This window comes from Salvia miltiorrhiza, chromosome 1 (genome assembly GCF_028751815.1).
Source record: "Salvia miltiorrhiza cultivar Shanhuang (shh) chromosome 1, IMPLAD_Smil_shh, whole genome shotgun sequence".
Classification (NCBI taxonomy): domain Eukaryota; kingdom Viridiplantae; phylum Streptophyta; class Magnoliopsida; order Lamiales; family Lamiaceae; genus Salvia; species Salvia miltiorrhiza.
The window spans coordinates 47,302,102-47,319,949 of NC_080387.1; the positions used below are offsets into that span (position 1 = coordinate 47,302,102).

A 17,848-nucleotide genomic window follows, 5' to 3' on the forward strand; every position below is an offset into this window, starting at 1 on the left:
TCTATATAATAAATGGAAGTTACAAAAACATAGTTTCCAGATCTAGAAATTATTAATTGGGCTGAAAGGAAGTTACTATTTATAAAATCCGGGGTTGTTATTAGATTCTAGTTATTAGAAATTATAAAGATTGTGATATACTATTATATAGATTCTATATAATAAATAGTATATAGATAGATGTTGACGAACAACATTTATTTTAATTAAATTATGTCTTATTAACAAAATTAAGGTTATTGGCTCATAAATATAAAACATTGGATCAATTTTGATTTTTAACATGAACTTAAAAATAATATCAAAAAGTACATTAATTTATTGATTGTAGTAGTAATTTTAACACGAATTCTATTTTCGACCAAATTAATGCTTACTTAGCATGTCGTAATGTTGATGTGGACAAATCAAATTATAGTAATTTTAACACGAATTTGAATTGTCAGATTATATTAAATTATAAGATATTTATTTTGGTTTGTCTCGAATCGTATTAAAGTAAATATAATTCGTGTTAACATTATTATAATCAATAAATTAATGTAATTTTTGTCTCGTTTTCAAATTAATGTTAAAAACTAAAATTAATCTAAAATTAGTGTATTTATGCATCAACGACTAAAACAAAAAAAAGCAAATCTCTGAGAGCATAAGAACACAGACATATGACAACAACATTAGATAAGCTTATCTTTCTTGTCGTAGCCACGTGACAGTCATGCACCCATGACCCATCCACTATGGGTGCAGTGTTAGCCACTTCGGTAGAGTTTCGGATCATTTGTTCCATAGCTTTTGATGTCTCATTACTCGTGGTGTCTTTTTTTTTTTCAACTTGGGATAGGAGGGGGCGTTGGAATTGAACTCCAGACCTCACTATTTATAAATAAAAATTCGCACGGCTTGATATTCCTTGAGAACATCTCATTACTCGTGTTAGATTATCCAATTTATTATATTAATAACATTTATTCTGAAAATAAAATTATTGTATTTTCTCAAGAAATTACTATTATTATTATTATTATTTGAAATTTAAACAATTATACACCCTAATAATTTATGTAAGTTACATTTTAAAAAATATTTATAAATTCTAATTGGATGGACTGAACCCTAATACAATATCGATAGTTTCAAATCAAATCTGTTTTTTATATATTCTCAAAAAAATCTGTTTTTTTATATATAGGGAAATTACTCTAAAATAAATCAAAAATTGTGTTTGGTCTTCGAACTAATTAATAGTGCCTATGAAAGTCAAAACGCATTATTTGATAATTTTGAGGAATAGGAATTAATCTCGCACAAATCTACTGGTAGTAAATCTTTTTTTCATATTTTTTTACTTATATAATATGCAATCGATCACGTTTATTTAGGATTTTTTTTTGAGATAAACGTTTATTTAGGATTAGAATTATATAGTTGCAGTTTTCTGTAACTGATGTATATATTCCTTTAATCACGGAATTTATGGAGCGGTTATTTACCATATATATCTTTTTCTTTTTTTTTGAATTAATTTACCATAACTTTAAAAAAGAAGAAGAAGAATTAATTTACCATATATATCTAATCTAATTGGCTTTATAAACAAATCCCATACGTCAAAATCTTACATTTTTCTTCTTATCGTCTGGCATTCCTTTGTCGCCTTTTCTTGTTATCGTCTGCCTTCTTTTTTCCGTGTTCAGTTGCTCATATCTCAATGGATTCAACAGGTAAAATTTATGAACCATTTTATTACATTACATGTTGGCCAAAGTTTTTTTTTTTTTTTTTCAATTTTTAATCAATCTTTTTGGCTGCTTTTAAATTTCGACTCCAGAAGATCTCTGAGCAGTCGTTATCGACTTTTTTCATGACGCAGTTTTTTATTTTTTAGTAGCAGCAGTTTTCTTAGGTTTAATTGAATATTGATGCATTATTGTATATTATATTGTTTAAAGCGTACATATATAAGAATAAGGCATACATATATAAGCATCATGATTTTATAATTATAAAATGGAAATAATCTTCATTAAGTCTTATTTTCCAAATACTGCAGGAGATGGTAAGAGTTGTTGTAATGTTGATGAAGTTGGAATTCAGATTTTCCGAGAGTTTCATAAAATTATGGAAGTGGTTGATGGAAAGCCTGATCAAATGGGTCCTTTGTTGATTGATATGGAGAAGCTGACATTGAAATATTTGATTTTGAATTCGGCGTCAGAAGAGGGTAAGCGAAAGGCTTGTGAGCATATTTATGGTGTAAAATTCCCAGAAAAGATCACAGTGTTGCCGCCTGCTGTAAATAACTCAAAAGAAATGAAAAAGAAGATAAGAGAGCAAAACAGAATGTGGAAGCGCATGAAGACAGACCCTTGGTTAATATCTGCCAGAGAGTATATGGAGAAACATAAATAATTAACAACACTGTTTCTTTCAATTTTTGGTATCAAGTTATGTGTTTTTAGGCATGCCACAATCTACTAGTATCATCTTATATATGTTTGTTTTTCAATCAATTTCGAATAATATTACTTTGCGTTTGATGCCAACATATTTTGTAGATTACGTTTTAAATTCTGTGGATATATATTCCAACTTTTCGCTGTTGTTGACTGTTGGTAACTCTGTTATAGTTATGCTTGAAATGCATTCCACCACATTTTTTTTTTTGCGAAAAAAAAATTCTCCATTGATTGTGTTTGTGATGATGAGTACTCATAAAAGAACTTAAATTATATACGTTAATGATATGCTTAAAATTGATATATAATCAACCGAAATGTAATTAATGTTAAAATTTGCCTTGTTTCTAGATATAGAAATTTGGTATAATTAGCTAAATATGAGACTTGATTTATTTTAGACCACTTTAGTTAATTTATACGAGTGTGCGTGAGCCGACAATACACATAGGTCGGACTTGGGTTTGACCCAATTTGAATGTGAGTTGCCGTTTGGTTTGGACTCGCGTGAATCATGAGTTAGGATTTGAGTTTGAATTGGATTTGGGTTGAATTCGGATCATGTTTCATTGTTTGTGTGATTGTGTTAGATTCACGTTGAGTTTGAGTTAAGGATGACAATTGTGCTCGTGAATTTTGGTATCTGTGGGTACTTGCCCCTAATATGGTGGATTCGAGGACATTGGAATTGAGTTTATACTTTCATGCCTAGGTTTGACTCATAGCGGTTATGGGATATAGATTCCCGACTTGATAAAATATATTAAATTAAATTAATTTTGTGATGTTAAAGAACATATCTGAGCTATTTTTATTTATTTTAATATTTTTTTGTGAATTTTATGCTAGTGTGGTAGATCAATATATTTGTTATTCAAATACTTGTTTTTAATTGTTTTACAATAAAATATAAAAAAAATTATTAATAGGTATCCTTCCTCCACCAGATAATTCCCATACGGAGTCGGATTTGAAGGTGAATTTTTAGAATGGGTCAAAGAGATGAGAAAGTAATGTATTTGATCTAACCCCAACCCATTTACATCCCTAATCCGATCCATTTGTGTAGTATGGTTGAACATATAGTAATTTTTGTCTTATACGATTTGTATCTTGTATCCCTAAAATTAGCGAAATATATATGTACCAATTAATTAATTATGCACTCTCAATAACAAATCGATCGTTTTGATAATTAATTTTGTTTCTATTTTTTTTTTTGGAGAAATTACTAAAAAAGTATCTAAATTTATTTTTTGGTCTTCGAACAAATAGTAACAGTGTTTAGGGGTGAGCAAAAAATCCGAAACCGAATAACCGAACCGATCCAAACCGAAATTTTAAAATATGGTTCGGTTTTTTCGGTTTTTCGATTTGGTTCGGTTCGAATTTTTTAAAACCGAACAAAACCGAAAAACCGAATTATATTTATAATATATATATATATATATACAATATTTTAATTATAATTTTATAATATCTAACTTCTAATATTTTTTTAATTTTATATTTTTTTTGGAATTTTTGTTTTTTTTTTTCGAAAATTTCGGTTTTTTTTTTCAAAAATTTCGGTTTTTCGGTTCGGTTCGGTTCGGTTCGGTTTTAATTATAAAAATTTCGGTTAATTCTGTTCGGTTTGTTCGGTTAATTCGGTTCGGTTCGATTTTTTTTAAAAATCGAACTAAAATATGATTTGATTTGGTTTTAGCAAAAACTGAACTATATAACCGAATGCTCACCCCTAACAGTGTTGACGGAAGTCAAACGGTAGGGTTTCCATAATTAGTTTGTAATTAGAAGAAGCCACATCGATCGGGAGATTCATTGACAGTCCCTAGTATAATTAGGGATGACAGTGGATCTTGGACCCGGTCCAGGTCCGTGGATCCATATCCGTAAAAAACGGATATGGATCTCAATTTTTTGGACCCGACGGATCTGGATCTGGATCTCAGTTTTGAAAACGGATATGGATCTGGATCTTGAAATTTTAGATCCGGATCCGGCCCAGATCCGACCCGTGAATCTGTTTTATTTTACATATTTTTTTATATTTATATTTAGTTTACTAATAATATTAACAAAATTAAAAATAATAAATAAATTATATTCAAAAGAATAAAAACTAAAAGTAATAGATAAAAGTATTTTGTGTTATATTTTTCATGATGGAAATTAGATGTTGTTGATTTTGTGAAATTTTTTTAATTTAATTTAAAAATAGTAGATCCATGGATCTGGATCCGTGGATCCGCGGATTTGACGGATCTGGATCTGAATCCAAAATTTTCAGATTCACGGATCTGGTATATGAAAATGGATCTGAATATGATATTGGCCAGACCCGGTCCAGATCCAGCTCGTTGCCATCCCTAAGTATAATGTTGCACCGAAAGTAACAAACAATGAATAACATGTTAAATTTCATTTAACTTAGATAAATTGCTTTTCGATAATCCAAATCCACCATACTCTTGAATTTATAAATTCAATATTTTTTTATAACTTAATAATATTAAATAAAAAAAATTAAAAATCGCACTACGGTGAACTCGAACTTAGGGCCTTTGGTTTTAGACATTAAGCACTCTATCGCTTGGCCAACACACGCATGCTAAATTTAATAATTTAGTCTATTTAACTATAATCTCGAGGTAGAATTATTATTATTAATTATTAATATTGATTTATTTATTTTAAGTATCTCTTAATTCAATTCTTAGAATTATGAATCATGTTGTTGTTGTATAAGGAAATTTGAATTTAATTTTAGAATTATAAATCATATAATTAACCTTAATAATGTATATTATAGTAACCAAAAAAACAAAATAAGGAATTTATTACAAACACAAAATAAAGAATCTATCTATTAAAATTCATTTTTCATATAATAATTCATTTTTTTCAGGAATAACATTCTCTTTTAATAATTACTTTGCTGTCAAACAAATGAGCCCTAAAGAACTTGTTGAACCAAAGTAAAGATCAATGTATTATTGTACTCGACACTTTTTCCCTATTAAAATTATATTTATTTTTTCTAGATACACTATAATTAACAAAATACGAGTCTTTATTTTAGATCGGATTTCTTTCCCCAGTAATATATCTAATTTGAACGTTGACATATTTCCATTTGTGTTAATGGGCAAAAATGCTCTATTTTTTAAATTATAGTATATGAAAAATATTATACTTTATAAACTTAAGTATTTTATGTTCAAATTATGTGAAGAATGGATTTGTTTGGTTTTTTTGTGAAAATTTTACATATTTGACCGATTTAACAACTATCAGTCATAAAAGTCAACGATTTGACAACTATCAGTCAAGAACTCATCTGATTGATGAGTGGTTAGATCATCTAACTGCTCGGACGGACAGATCATTTCACCGGACAGTCAGATCATTTTATCAGGCGGTCATATGATCTGACCATCCAGATCATATGACCGCCCAATAAAATCATTTAACCGTCCGAGCAGTCAGATGATATAGGCATTCAGCGGTTAGATGAATTATTGACTGATAGTTATCAAATCGTTGACTTTTATGACTGATAGTTGTCAAATCGTTGACTTTTATTGACTGATATTTGTTACAAACTTAAACATAAGATGCTTATTAAATATTTCTTCATAAATTAAATTTGATACTATTATTTAGAAAAGTACTAGTACGACCATCCGTGCGATGCACGGCGAAATCGAAATTAAATGATATGTTTAAATAAATAAATATAAATAATAAACAGAAACAAAATGTAATAAATGCAAAATATGGTTTAAAAATAAAATACTAATTACTCAATAAAATTTCGAATTTAAAAACGTAATTTTCAATTATGTATAAAGTATAATGATAATTATAGTTATTAAATTATTTTAAATTATTTGATAATGAAAATATTTTAAAATTTTAATAACTTATTCGTTTTAAATTATTTTTTGATAATTTTTATACCATATTAAAGATCTTCTGACGAACTTAAACTTAAGATACACATTGAATATTTTTTTATAAATTAAATTTGACAATGTTTAGAGAAGAATTAAAATTATAAATTTTTTTTATAAATTAAATTTGACAATGTTTAGAAAAGAATTAAAATTATAAAAAGAAAAGAGAAAAAAATAATTAAAAAAAAAATTGATGGGAGAAAAGAGAGAAAAAATGGAAGAAAAAAATGGAGTGAGAAAACTCCTCTTTTATATATTACTCCATAATAGTAAAACGTAATAAAATCCCCTTAATTATGTGCCGTTACTGAAACACGCTCAAAACGACGTCACTTCCCCCCGCCACTTTCTAGTTTCTCCCTTGCGTTGTTACACAGACCGGGAAAATAGAATTTGGCTGCCGTCGAATTGAAGCTTACTGTTGGGAATAAGCTACTGAATTCAGAATCCTGTAGTAAGTTTTTGTTGCCTTTTATTTACTAGATTTTGTGTTACTGAATTCGGATGCAATATTGAAGCTCACTGTTTGTAACGCTAGCAGAAGAAAGGCAGCAATAGGGTCCGCCGGGCATGATGGATGGTAGGCGGGGGGGAAGACGGCGGGGCGATCAAACGCTTCTGCCTTTACGCCGCCCTGCTAGGCATTTCTCTCATACCGTATCTTGCTGGTAGAGCATACTTCGTATATTACTTGGAATTTGGAAATTGAGCTGTTGGTTTCTGCGTGATACCATATAATTTAATTATCGAATTGTGTAGGTATTGTGATTTCAAGTGTATGGCGTTCAATGAGCTATTGTTTCGTTTGGGTCGCAGACACTCTAGGTTTGTGCCTTTTATCTCTGCTTCTCCTTTCATTTTGGGGGGATATTTTTGGTTTGATGGAGCAATAGTTCATCTTCTGGCTTCTGCAGGATCTTGAGAGTCTGGTTTTCCATTGGGATTGGGTTTAGCCTGGCTGCCCTCATTGGAGCTACAGTAGTCAGTGACTTTTTAGCATTTTCCCTCTTCCTTCTTCGAAACAAATAAGCTTGTCCTTACAATTGTTATTGTTTTGTTGTTTGTCTTCTTTTCTCTTTCTGCAAGATTATTCTTTGTGAAATGGCAAAAGCAACTCTTCTGTATGCTGGAATTGGACGGTCTGGTGACTCCTCATTCGGGCTTTCTTTTTTGGTTAGTGCTACATCTTCCTTCAGAATATGTTGTTAAGGTTACTTCTGTTGTATCTGGATTGTGATGCTGCTTCTACAAGCAACGTGGCAAATTTATCTGAAAAAGGAGTGCCTTTGCTTTTATCATTTCTATTTAGCTGAAATGGAATTTTAGGTTCTTACTTGACCTATCCAAATCCAACTATCTCTGAGCATGCATGATCAATCCGTCATCTGTGGTCTATGGTGTCTATGGACTATGAGTGTCTTTTATTTATTTATCTATTTCAGTCGTTGCAAATTTGCTTCCTCTTAGATGGATATTGTGCATCCCAATTCCCAACTTATGAGATTGTCATTTGGGGCAATTTATTGACATCTAGTCTTTTGGGAAGGGTGGCTATTTTGACATTTCAGTGATGTTGAAGACACCAGTGGCTAGCTCATAAATCCTGCCTTAACATTCTGTAGAGGCGGCTATTTTGACATTCTATGTAATACTTGACCTTCTTGATAGATACTGCAGTTTTTACTTACTCTTGTGCAGACTGCTGGCATGAACATGTCACCGTCCAGTATGGGCTTCTTGTGCTTATCTTCTTTCGTGTGCGTAATGGTGCATGAGTTTGGCCATGCTCTTGCAGCAGCAAGGTTAAGATTTTCCCTCTGCCGCTTGGCACTTCTTGATGCCTAATAATATTGTAAAAGGCATAATACTTCTGTATTTGTCACGCCGATGGGCTATCGTACACTAGCAGAATGTCATTGTTTGTATCATAGGGAACTAAATTATGGGTTTCTAGTAAAAAGTCTTGAAGAGTTTTATTTGTGAGTTGCAATGGATTATTCATCAAATGAAGTGTGCTTTAGTTCCTTATATAGCTCTTTGGTGGTGGCGATTCTTGTTCCGGAAATGCCAAATATATATGATCCAGTGGTCGAGCACTCTTGCTGTTATGAGTAATTCATGTCTTGCTTTACTAAGACAAAGCAACTTAATGACTTATGCAGTTGTCATAATAAACAATTCACTTGTGAATACCGATAGAACTAAAAAGTTTTTGGCTAAAGAATGTATCTAATGAGGGTTATTGTTCATTCAATTCCTTGCTGGTGCAGTGAAGGTGTGCAGATGGAGTATATTGCTTTCTTTTTCGCTCTGGTATTTCCAGGAGCTTTGGTGGCTTTTAATGATGCATCATTGCAGTTATTGCCTGGACTGGCTTCCCTTCGTATATATTGTGCTGGTATTTGGCACAATGCTGCAGTAAGTCCACAAGTCCTTTTTCTCTGTTAATAGTTGATAGTCTGTGTATAGTTGCACTCCCTGATGCTGGACCTAATTACTGTCATCTTCTGCAGTTTTGTGGAGTTTGCACGTTGGCTTTATTCCTTCTTCCACTCATCTTAAGTCCATTGTATATACACGGTGAAAGCCCCATGGTACTAAAAACAAGCATCTTTTTATGAAATGAGTTTGTCAATTGTTTTGGATGCCTCATAGCTCATCTGAGAACCGCATTGTCACAGGTCTTAGATGTTCATTCTATGTCACCGTTGTCGGGTTATCTTTCACCATATGATGTTATACATTCTTTGGATGAGTTTCGTGTTTATACTGCTGAAGAATGGAAGCAGAAACTTACTGTTTTGACTAAGCAGACTCCCCCACTTTCCTTTGGTCAATCTAGTGGAATAGCAAACATGCGAAAAAGTTATTGTGTTCCACATTATTTAATTGAAAAGAGCATACATGTTCCATTCACAGGGTATGAAACATATTGTCCAAATGAACTTTTTGCCTTTGCACCGATAACCTGTCCCGATATGAGCAAGTATGGTGATGGTGGCAACAAAACCAATCATCAGGAAAGTGGAGAAACTATTCATTGTTTGAATGCGAAGGATGTTATCAAGCTTAGGAAATGTGCCCATGATCCCGTGCAAGCTTCAAATAATAATAGCGGATGCCTTTGCTCAGAGGTAGTGTGCCTCCTTCTTAAAAGCCGTCAAATCTATTGGCAATAATCTACTTTTGACTTGAAATGGTCTATACACTTCTGGAAACAGGATGAATCATGCTTGATGCCGGTGCAAATGCCAGGTTTAGGATGGGTTGAGATTACATATTCTAGATTGGAATGCCTCAACCATGGAAGAAGTTTATTTTCGGAAAACCAGCATGCTATTGGTGGAGAAAGAGGCTGCCTTCAGACTTTTGTCTTTGTTGGTGATCTCATCTCGATGGCACAGTCAATTCATTTGACGTCATATCAGCCTCGTCTGTCAATGTATTTCATCGCTTATCTTCCAGATCTGTTGGAGAGATTTTTCACGTGTTCCTTCCACGTCTCTATGGTGCTTGCTCTACTCAACAGCCTACCGGTAAATCACACAACCATTAGGAACTGATTCTTGCATCTGGTTCTGTAAACTTTGCGCTTCTTTGCTTGCTGATGCACTGGCAACCTACTTGATTTTAAATCGTATAAGTGAAGTTAAAATCTTTCCATTGTATCAGGTGTTTTTCCTCGATGGTGAATCCATTCTAGAGGCTACTTTGCTGCACTACTTTGGTTTTCTGAGCTCCAGGATGAAGCAATCAATAGTACGATGCTGCCTTTACGGAGGGACGGTAATTTGCGCCTTTTTGATCTTGCGAACAATATTCGTCTCTGTGAGCTAGACTGCTTTTGCATTGATTTATGTCTATCTATACCACAGAAGTTTCTACAGAAACTGAAAGTAGACAGGGAAAGAGTAGCAGCTAAAACTGATTCTGCAAAGTCTCTTAGGTTTGTTGAGACATATCATAGAGTAACTGCAGATCATTTTTTTTTTTTCAAAGGGGTAACTGCAGATCATGAGATTAATTAGCCGTATGTTTCTCTCAATACAAATGAGTCAAAATGATTGTGATAAAATGGATAAAACTAGCGTAACTCTCCCACCATCTTGGAAAACAGGTCTTTCATTAAGTCACATCCAAGTTGGACTTTAGGTGACTTAGATTATAGGTAAACCTAGGTACAATAAAAATCATATTTATGTGACAATTTTGTGTTTCTCTTATCACCTACTTTGACCGCAATGATTTTCTACGTAGTATTACCTATGATTATCGTCAATTTTTTTTTTTTTCATTTTGGATGTCATGAATAGGATGGCTATTATTCCTTTTTCCCAATCTTTTATAGTAAATCCAATACTACTTTTTTTGCACCTGCTTGCAAATTCAAAGTTCCCAACTTCTGCATTACTTTCCATTTTCGCTCAACTATTAGCCTCATTCATCACTAAAGGTCAATGGACCCATTCTTTTGACAAATCAAGACATCAACATTCAAAAACTATACTTGTTATCTCAAATCAGAACACTTTTTTTTTTGATAAACTAATAGTATTAAATAAAAATATTTAATGGTCGCCTCATAGGGGACTCGAACCCAAGACCTTTGGTCTTGGACATTAATCCTTTATCATTTGGTCAACACACACACAATCTTGACACTCTTTTTTTCAGCATGTGGAAAATATGGATAACATGGGTGCGTGATGTGTTAGGATAAAATTGGATATTCAAGATATGTATATGTAATGTATATACATAATGCACCAATCATTTTTATTGAAGGAATCTCCCTTTATTCAATAGTTGGTGAATTTTCAATCCTTCCTGGTGAAGATGAATATGATCCGTGCACATCAAGAAAAAGCAAACACTAGAACATCCCAATTCCGTTGCGTGGCTGACATACTTAACTACTAAACACCCTAATGCATATCCAATCATTAACTAGTAACATATAATGTTTTTCTAATTCTTTTTATAAAAATATATTATTACAACACATAAAAAATTATGGGCAAGTGAATCCCACCTCTGAATAACAAGAAATAAAGTACAAACGGATAAACAAACTTTTTTTCCCCTCGAAACATCAAATGCATCCATCGACTAATATTCCAAAAAGGAGAAGAAAAAGAAAAAAAAACACAGATCGACTGACTATAAATAGCATCAACGCAACGAATATGAACATATTCTTAGTGTTTAGCAAACGTTGAATTATTTGAATAAAAGTGGTCAACAGTCAACACCTAGTAGATCCATCGTATATGTAGTCAAGAACAGCAATCACTCCGAAAACAAACGCTTGATCGAATCCTGCCTTTATTTCCACATGATACATATCTCTGCTCCTCATCAATCGCTGCAACTCCTTATTTACACCAATCTGTCAACATTAAAAAAGCAATTAAATTATACTTGCAATGAATCTTATCTAAATAAGAGTGAGTAATAATGCTTACGAGTGCGACGACGTCCCCCATGGGGCTGACGACGGTGCAAGAGCGGCCGGGAAAGTCGCCGTGCACCTCGAAGCTTCCGTGGCTGCACAGCTCCTTGGATTCGATGGAGATTCGGATCCTATTTTGCCCCGAAAAACACGAGTTCGGCTCTTTTAAGGTGAAAACGAGCTTGTCGGATCCTACGAAGTCGTACGCGAACCCTTTCCATTTCCTTGTTAGGCTTAGTGCCTCAATTGTTCCTCCCTTCAACATAAATATATTAACATTAACTCACCAAAAATTATTATTACTATACATATATATGGAAAAAAATTAACATAATGCACCTTACGCCTGATGAGCAGCAGAGCATTTCCATCTCCATCTCTGAGAATGAGTTCATCTTTCTTGCCGAGGACTCCGCAGCCGTCGACGCGAAACACGATCCGTTGGGTCGGGTCGGCCACCACGAAGCCGCCACCGTTGGCCACGTTGGGCCGCCGCCTCACGGCGAGGACCACCTCGGTAGGTGCACAGTAGACTTTGCTCACAATTGGTAACACAGTTTTCTTTGTAGCCATTTTTCAACGCTTTCGATTTATTCCAGAAAAGTTCAGCTCAAATATTTTGAATTTATAGAGAGGGTGAATTGTTGCAAAAGCAAGGTGCAAGAATGTTTATATATATTCGATGGAGTTTGGCAATAATCCTTTTTGACTATTTGTGCCACAAACGAATCTCGTTTCAGTGTTGAAATACAGTATGAAAACTAATTTTGAGTATACGTTGCTAAATACGTGGAAATAGAAAAGCGTTGCATAATTGGAAATATGGTCTCAAATTTCACTTCGGACACTGCAGAAACAATAACTAAATTCTTTTGAAATATTAATGATAATGGTAATGATAACGATACGGCACGATTACGAACGTCTGGTTTTAAAAGCAATATTGCAGCAACATATAAGAACTATTTAATTTTGCTAGTTTTGTCAAGATTTTGATATTTGGAATCGACGTGAAGTGTATTATAATATTGCCTTTTTAGTGCATTAATTGATTTTCTAAAGTTTCACGTCTGCTTTCTTTGAAAACTGGCTGCCTAACGGCCAGCTTTTAGGGGAATCGTTTGAACAAGTTTTGGTCTTCAATTGCTAGAATCAAATTAAATTTCTTAATTTTGATTGAAATATAACTTTGGTAGCTTCTTCAAGTTTGATTTATGGAGACGTACGCGACTCATAATTAATTCAACTCTTATTATAATTATAATTATAGATGATTTTCAAGTTTGAAAAAAGCGTGTAAATCAAACCCTCTTTAATGATGAGAAGAGTCATATACGATTCTGATTAATTTAGTATATTGAAAGTAAAGATCATTAGCTTTTCTAAACGAGACATATGATCTGGTGATATAGATCAAGTACAACTATGTACCATGCCGCATTGATGACTAGCCAAATGCATAATGTTAGATTTAGATAAACGACGCCTACGTGTATATATGTAGTGAAACACGAAATAAAAAATTGTTTTCGAAAAGAATATCGATATTTTAAGTCGAGACGTGTATCATGAAGGCCATTTATTATAGTTGTGTGTATTAACAAGTTGTGCATGATTTAGATATGTAAAGTGGTAACGTCGAGGCATCCACTCAATTTCTTCTGTATGCGATGTAGTATATTTAATTTTCATAGTTATAGAATGTAGAGGTTTCGATTGCATACGGTGTAATATATTTTCTACATTTATTATGTATATAGTATAAACTTCTCGGTTGCGTACAATATAATATATTTTCCACATTAATTTATGTAATGTAGAGGTCCGTATAATGACTTATTATTTGATGATTATATAGGGGTAGACTAAAATAAAAGCACATCTTAAAATAAAAAATAGGAACCATTTTCAGCTCTTAGATCATCAAGATCTACGGTTGATTCATTACTTTGTTAGATAAATTAATGGTCCTAATTAAGTTCGAAGCTAGATAGCAAAAATTTATTTTTCAAAATTCATACATTTACACAACAAATTCATACGTATTTTACATAAAATTCAGACATTCACACGAATTTTATCTATGTGACTCACTAAGCACACAACATGTGGCAGAGGCCTTCTAAGACAAAATACACGCAAGAGAAAAATAGGAATAAAAATTTAAATTTTTTAAAAAAATATTAAAGTTTTTTTTTTCTTTTGTGGATTTTTTTTCCGGCCGCCTCCGTAATTATGCATATAATTGAACACAAATATGCATAAACATAAACTCATATATGCATAGCTTTGCATACAACCATGCATAGGACTATGCGACCCGTCATGTGCCTCTTATCGCTGGTCACCTGACGGGTCGCATAGTGTTATACATATTTGTGTGTAACGTTATACAATTAGAGAGTGGGGGGACGGGGCAGACCCTCAACCTGTAAATAACACATCAACTAGTATCTCATACACAACGCTGCCCAAAAGTGGCAACGCCCAGGAGAATCAACAAGGAAAAATAACAGACATCAAATGGACTAAAACCATATGTGTATTTATGTATATGTGTTCAATTATATGGATAGGACTATGCCACCCGTCAAGTGCCTCCCACCGCTGGTCACCTGACGGGTCACATATAGTGCTATGCATAAATTTGTTTATGTATATACATATTTATATTCAATAATATGCATAAATATGTTTATTATTATTATTATTATTATTATTATTATTATTATTATTATTATTATTATTATTATTATTATTATTATTATTATTATTATTATTATTATCTAGAGCAGACGACATGAATTAAAAAGAATTAAAAACAAAAAATTATTTCTAAATTAAGGTGATTTTTGGCGGAAAAATAATCTTGATTTTAGTATCGCTGCTTGTATGGTATTATGATTTGAATCCCTCATCTTATTGCGCTTTATTTGGAAACAGTGACACAAGGGTAAATATATAAAGCACACTTATTTCGGAAGATTAATTTTGATAGATAAAAATAATAAGATTAATTTTTTATTTATTTTAATGAATTAAAAATTCTGAATATCTTAAGGTCTGATAAAAGCTAATTTTACTTGATTATTATTCTATTTTTGAAAGCTATTAATTTTATATGTGTAGATTGAGCCACCGCGCAATGTAGTTGGTCTTTCTTTCCACGACTATACTTGCATTATTCCCGAATAATATTTCATCTTTCGTTTTGTGTGTTACAAAATTAGAATTAACTTACGGTGGTGAAACAAGGTTATTTGATCCCCAAATTAAAATTGATCCTCGCATTTAGTGGTAATAAGCAAAACTCGTTCCTACCTAAAAAGCGTGCATTAGATAAACAATGCCCTTGTGCAGCATACATGCAAAATACTCTTCCCGTCTTTTAAAAATATGCGACAGAGTAAGTTGTACGGGTTTCAAGAATATTAGATAAGAGTGTATTATGAGTGAAAAATTAGTCTCATTTTATTAAGTGTTATGTTAGATGAGAGTATATTAGTCACGATGATTTTTTTGTGAATAAATATGAAAAGAAGAGATGAAAAATAAAAAAATTATGGTGAAATATTCAAAAATGAAAAATACAAATTTTGTGAGACAATCTAAAATGATAAAAGAATAAAAAGATGCATACTTTAAGAGAGGAAGGAAGTAGATGAGATATATTTTTTAATAAATTAATAAATAATTAGATAATAAAATTTGAAAACAAATGAGAAAATGGAGTTAAAAGGCGATATAGTATTTGATATGAGTGGGGTAAGCAGAACATTAAAAGCGAAACAAGACGTATACATTGGGATCTATATCCATTTCCCTCCAAAGTGAGGGTAGCATCTCAGTGTGTGGTGAAAGCCTGTGAAAGAAAAGATTGATGAATGATGAGCGAATCAAATTAAATGAGTGAAATTGAAGTAGGATAGAAAGAGAGAGAACCGAGAAAATGTTGCAGTGGCCGGGATCGGCTATGTGGGCCATCAAATTCTGAATGGGGGTTTGATGGGTATAAACCGCTTGGAAGCAAAAGCCAAGGAAAGCAAGCATAGCCAGCCTCCCATTCTTGATCTCCTTAGTCCGGAGCACCATCACGGGCTCGGGCGACCCGCGGCCCCACATCATCGGGTCGAACCACAGCCCCCCCGGGTACCCCACGTCCGCCTTGGGCTTCGTCTTATGCGGAAGGTTGGGCTCCATGTCCACGCAGCCCGGGTTCAGCATGTCGGCCCACCGCCGCCCCTCCGCCCACCCCATCAGCGCCAGCTGCATCACCAGCAACGTCGCCGGATCCGCGAAGTATTCCCTCTCGCCGGCCGAATACCACGAGAAGTTCTCGATGAATCCCAGCCCTTGCAGCCACTCCGGGATCAGGATTCCGGCCACGCCCAGCATCGCCCACCGCGCGTGCATCAGCTCCGCCTGCGCGAACCACTTCAGCAGCTCCGGATCCGATCCTGTGCCCAAATACAATTCAAACACAATTATCTGATTACTATAATTGCTCAAAAATTTATCTATTTTGCTACAAATCGAAAAAGTGGTGTTGTGAATTGGGTACCTAATCCGAGCGGGTCGAATCCGAAATCTCCAGGAAGACTGTAATGGATGAGATTGATTTAGTGATTTAAGCAAAAGCAGGTGCATATAGATGATGATCATATATAAATACCTGCCGTCGAGCCATTCCGGGGGAGAACTGCCGGGGAACCAGAGCGGCCTGTCGGGCGGGAGCGGCTGGCAAACGCTCGACGGTCCTTTTGTCGCATTCAGGCCGCGCCGCCGCAATGTGGCTGTCTTTCCGGGGAGAGATGATGCTGGAATTTCTCTGTTTATTATATATTTTTGAATGATTATTGATGTTAGAGTCAATAATAGTAATACTAATAATAAGAAAAAGGTGACCTGGTGGTGGTGGGGAAGCCGGAGAATGCAGCAGCGGCGGTGGCTAGAGCCATGGATGAAATGTTGGTTTGAAGATGGCTTATCCACACAAGCCTGTGGACATAATATTCCTAACAAAATATTATACTCTCATCTTTAATAAATATACACATTTTCTCATTTTCGTCCATCTCTAATATAATACTCCTATTATGCATTTTCCATTTTTAAATACTACACATCCTTTTACTTTCTACCTCTATTTTTTATACTTATTCACACACAAAAAAATCATGTTTATCATTATTTATTATATAAAGTGAAATCCTTCTACATTCATATAATATTTAATAAAACTCGTGTCGTCCACACCGTGGCATGTTGTTCGAAGATGGAGGGAGTATATTTGTACGGTTGGATGAATTGGGCCTATGAGTTTCAAGTAAGTGTGGCCTGCGCCTATTCTTCTACTCTATTTGGTTGAAGCCCACTTCGTAGCAAGCTACAATATCTCGACTTCTCTGCATTCATGTTGCACTGCATTAATATGATGAAGAGTAAATACAGTCATCATATAATGTATATTGACTTCACCTAAGTAAGTTATGACCAGGCAGACCAGCTCACTTGGATTTGTCATGGGAATTGAGCATATATATATTCACCTAATGAATGGCATCTACTTGTATTAATGACTTGTTTGCCTACGCTATACAAGTATGATAGATTAATTTATTGTTTCTTTCAAAAAAAATAAAACTCTTGATAAAGCAAGAGCTCCATATCTATTATCCAAATGGGTATTTTTTATTTTGATAAATTGCATACGTAAATAAAAAAATTAAAGAATGTGTGATTGATGACTCGAACCCAACACCTCAGGTTTTGGGCATTAATACAAGATGTTTAAATATGTAATACAAGAAATAATATCTATTGGACTAAATTACTGATTAATTGAAGTTTAAATGATTAATTACTAAATCATCCGAATCAGACATTTGAGCAGCAGCAGCTCAAACTAATTACAGATCAACCGACTGTTACTCTATACCTATTTGACTAACCATTCTGATCTTGATTTTGTACCC

General features: G+C 33.6%; 4 protein-coding genes across 6 annotated transcripts; 2 read left to right on the plus strand and 2 right to left on the minus strand.

Moving 5' to 3' along the window:
- Positions 1-1,577: 1,577 nt before the first annotated feature.
- On the plus strand, positions 1,578-2,601 carry LOC130987782 (uncharacterized). Its single transcript, XM_057911458.1, has 2 exons — positions 1,578-1,724; positions 2,054-2,601. Exons 1-2 carry the CDS (start codon positions 1,712-1,714, stop codon positions 2,410-2,412), a joined length of 372 nt encoding a protein of 123 aa, XP_057767441.1. The 5' UTR covers positions 1,578-1,711; the 3' UTR covers positions 2,413-2,601.
- Positions 2,602-6,713: 4,112 nt separating this feature from the next.
- Positions 6,714-10,466, plus strand: LOC130987789 (membrane-bound transcription factor site-2 protease homolog). 2 transcript variants are annotated; one of them, XM_057911477.1, is made up of 11 exons: positions 6,714-6,875; positions 6,963-7,089; positions 7,181-7,246; positions 7,336-7,402; positions 7,508-7,594; positions 8,120-8,223; positions 8,692-8,839; positions 8,935-9,015; positions 9,103-9,555; positions 9,643-9,957; positions 10,094-10,466. In XM_057911477.1, exons 2-11 carry the CDS (start codon positions 6,992-6,994, stop codon positions 10,256-10,258), a joined length of 1,584 nt encoding a protein of 527 aa, XP_057767460.1. In that variant the 5' UTR covers positions 6,714-6,875; positions 6,963-6,991; the 3' UTR covers positions 10,259-10,466. The 2 variants fall into 2 exon arrangements, with proteins under 2 accessions (XP_057767460.1, XP_057767451.1); XM_057911468.1 differs by having other exon boundaries at positions 6,724-6,875; positions 6,960-7,089.
- A 906-nt stretch (positions 10,467-11,372) lies between these two features.
- On the minus strand, positions 11,373-12,808 carry LOC130987803 (protein LURP-one-related 6-like). The gene is made up of 3 exons (XM_057911489.1): positions 12,213-12,808; positions 11,887-12,129; positions 11,373-11,810 (listed from the first exon to the last, which is right to left on the minus strand). The coding sequence occupies exons 1-3, from the start codon at positions 12,444-12,446 to the stop codon at positions 11,667-11,669; spliced, it is 621 nt and encodes a 206-aa protein (XP_057767472.1). The 5' UTR covers positions 12,447-12,808; the 3' UTR covers positions 11,373-11,666.
- A 2,792-nt stretch (positions 12,809-15,600) lies between these two features.
- Positions 15,601-17,037, minus strand: LOC130987813 (photosystem I chlorophyll a/b-binding protein 6, chloroplastic). Of its 2 annotated transcripts, XM_057911509.1 has the most exons (5): positions 16,779-17,037; positions 16,546-16,701; positions 16,435-16,472; positions 15,816-16,330; positions 15,601-15,735 (listed from the first exon to the last, which is right to left on the minus strand). In XM_057911509.1, the coding sequence occupies exons 1-5, from the start codon at positions 16,829-16,831 to the stop codon at positions 15,718-15,720; spliced, it is 780 nt and encodes a 259-aa protein (XP_057767492.1). In that variant the 5' UTR covers positions 16,832-17,037; the 3' UTR covers positions 15,601-15,717. The 2 variants fall into 2 exon arrangements, with proteins under 2 accessions (XP_057767492.1, XP_057767482.1); XM_057911499.1 differs by having other exon boundaries at positions 15,601-16,330; positions 16,779-16,938.
- Between the last annotated feature and the right edge of the window lie 811 nt (positions 17,038-17,848).

Bases quoted from the DNA above. Each gene is read 5' to 3' on its own strand.
- LOC130987789 (XM_057911477.1), top strand. From the start codon at position 6,992: ATGATGGATGGTAGGCGGGGGGGAAGACGGCGGGGCGATCAAACGCTT. The intron at 7,090-7,180 runs GTAGAGCATACT...CGAATTGTGTAG, and splicing joins TCTCATACCGTATCTTGCTG to GTATTGTGATTTCAAGTGTA. The intron at 9,556-9,642 runs GTAGTGTGCCTC...TTCTGGAAACAG, and splicing joins GCGGATGCCTTTGCTCAGAG to GATGAATCATGCTTGATGCC.
- LOC130987803 (XM_057911489.1), bottom strand. From the start codon at position 12,446: ATGGCTACAAAGAAAACTGTGTTACCAATTGTGAGCAAAGTCTACTGT. The intron at 12,130-12,212 runs GTGCATTATGTT...TTTATGTTGAAG, and splicing joins TGCTGCTCATCAGGCGTAAG to GGAGGAACAATTGAGGCACT. The intron at 11,811-11,886 runs GTAAGCATTATT...TAATGTTGACAG, and splicing joins TGGGGGACGTCGTCGCACTC to ATTGGTGTAAATAAGGAGTT.
- LOC130987813 (XM_057911499.1), bottom strand. From the start codon at position 16,831: ATGGCTCTAGCCACCGCCGCTGCTGCATTCTCCGGCTTCCCCACCACC. The intron at 16,702-16,778 runs GTCACCTTTTTC...TATAATAAACAG, and splicing joins GGCTTCCCCACCACCACCAG to AGAAATTCCAGCATCATCTC. The intron at 16,473-16,545 runs GTATTTATATAT...CATCCATTACAG, and splicing joins CCGGAATGGCTCGACGGCAG to TCTTCCTGGAGATTTCGGAT.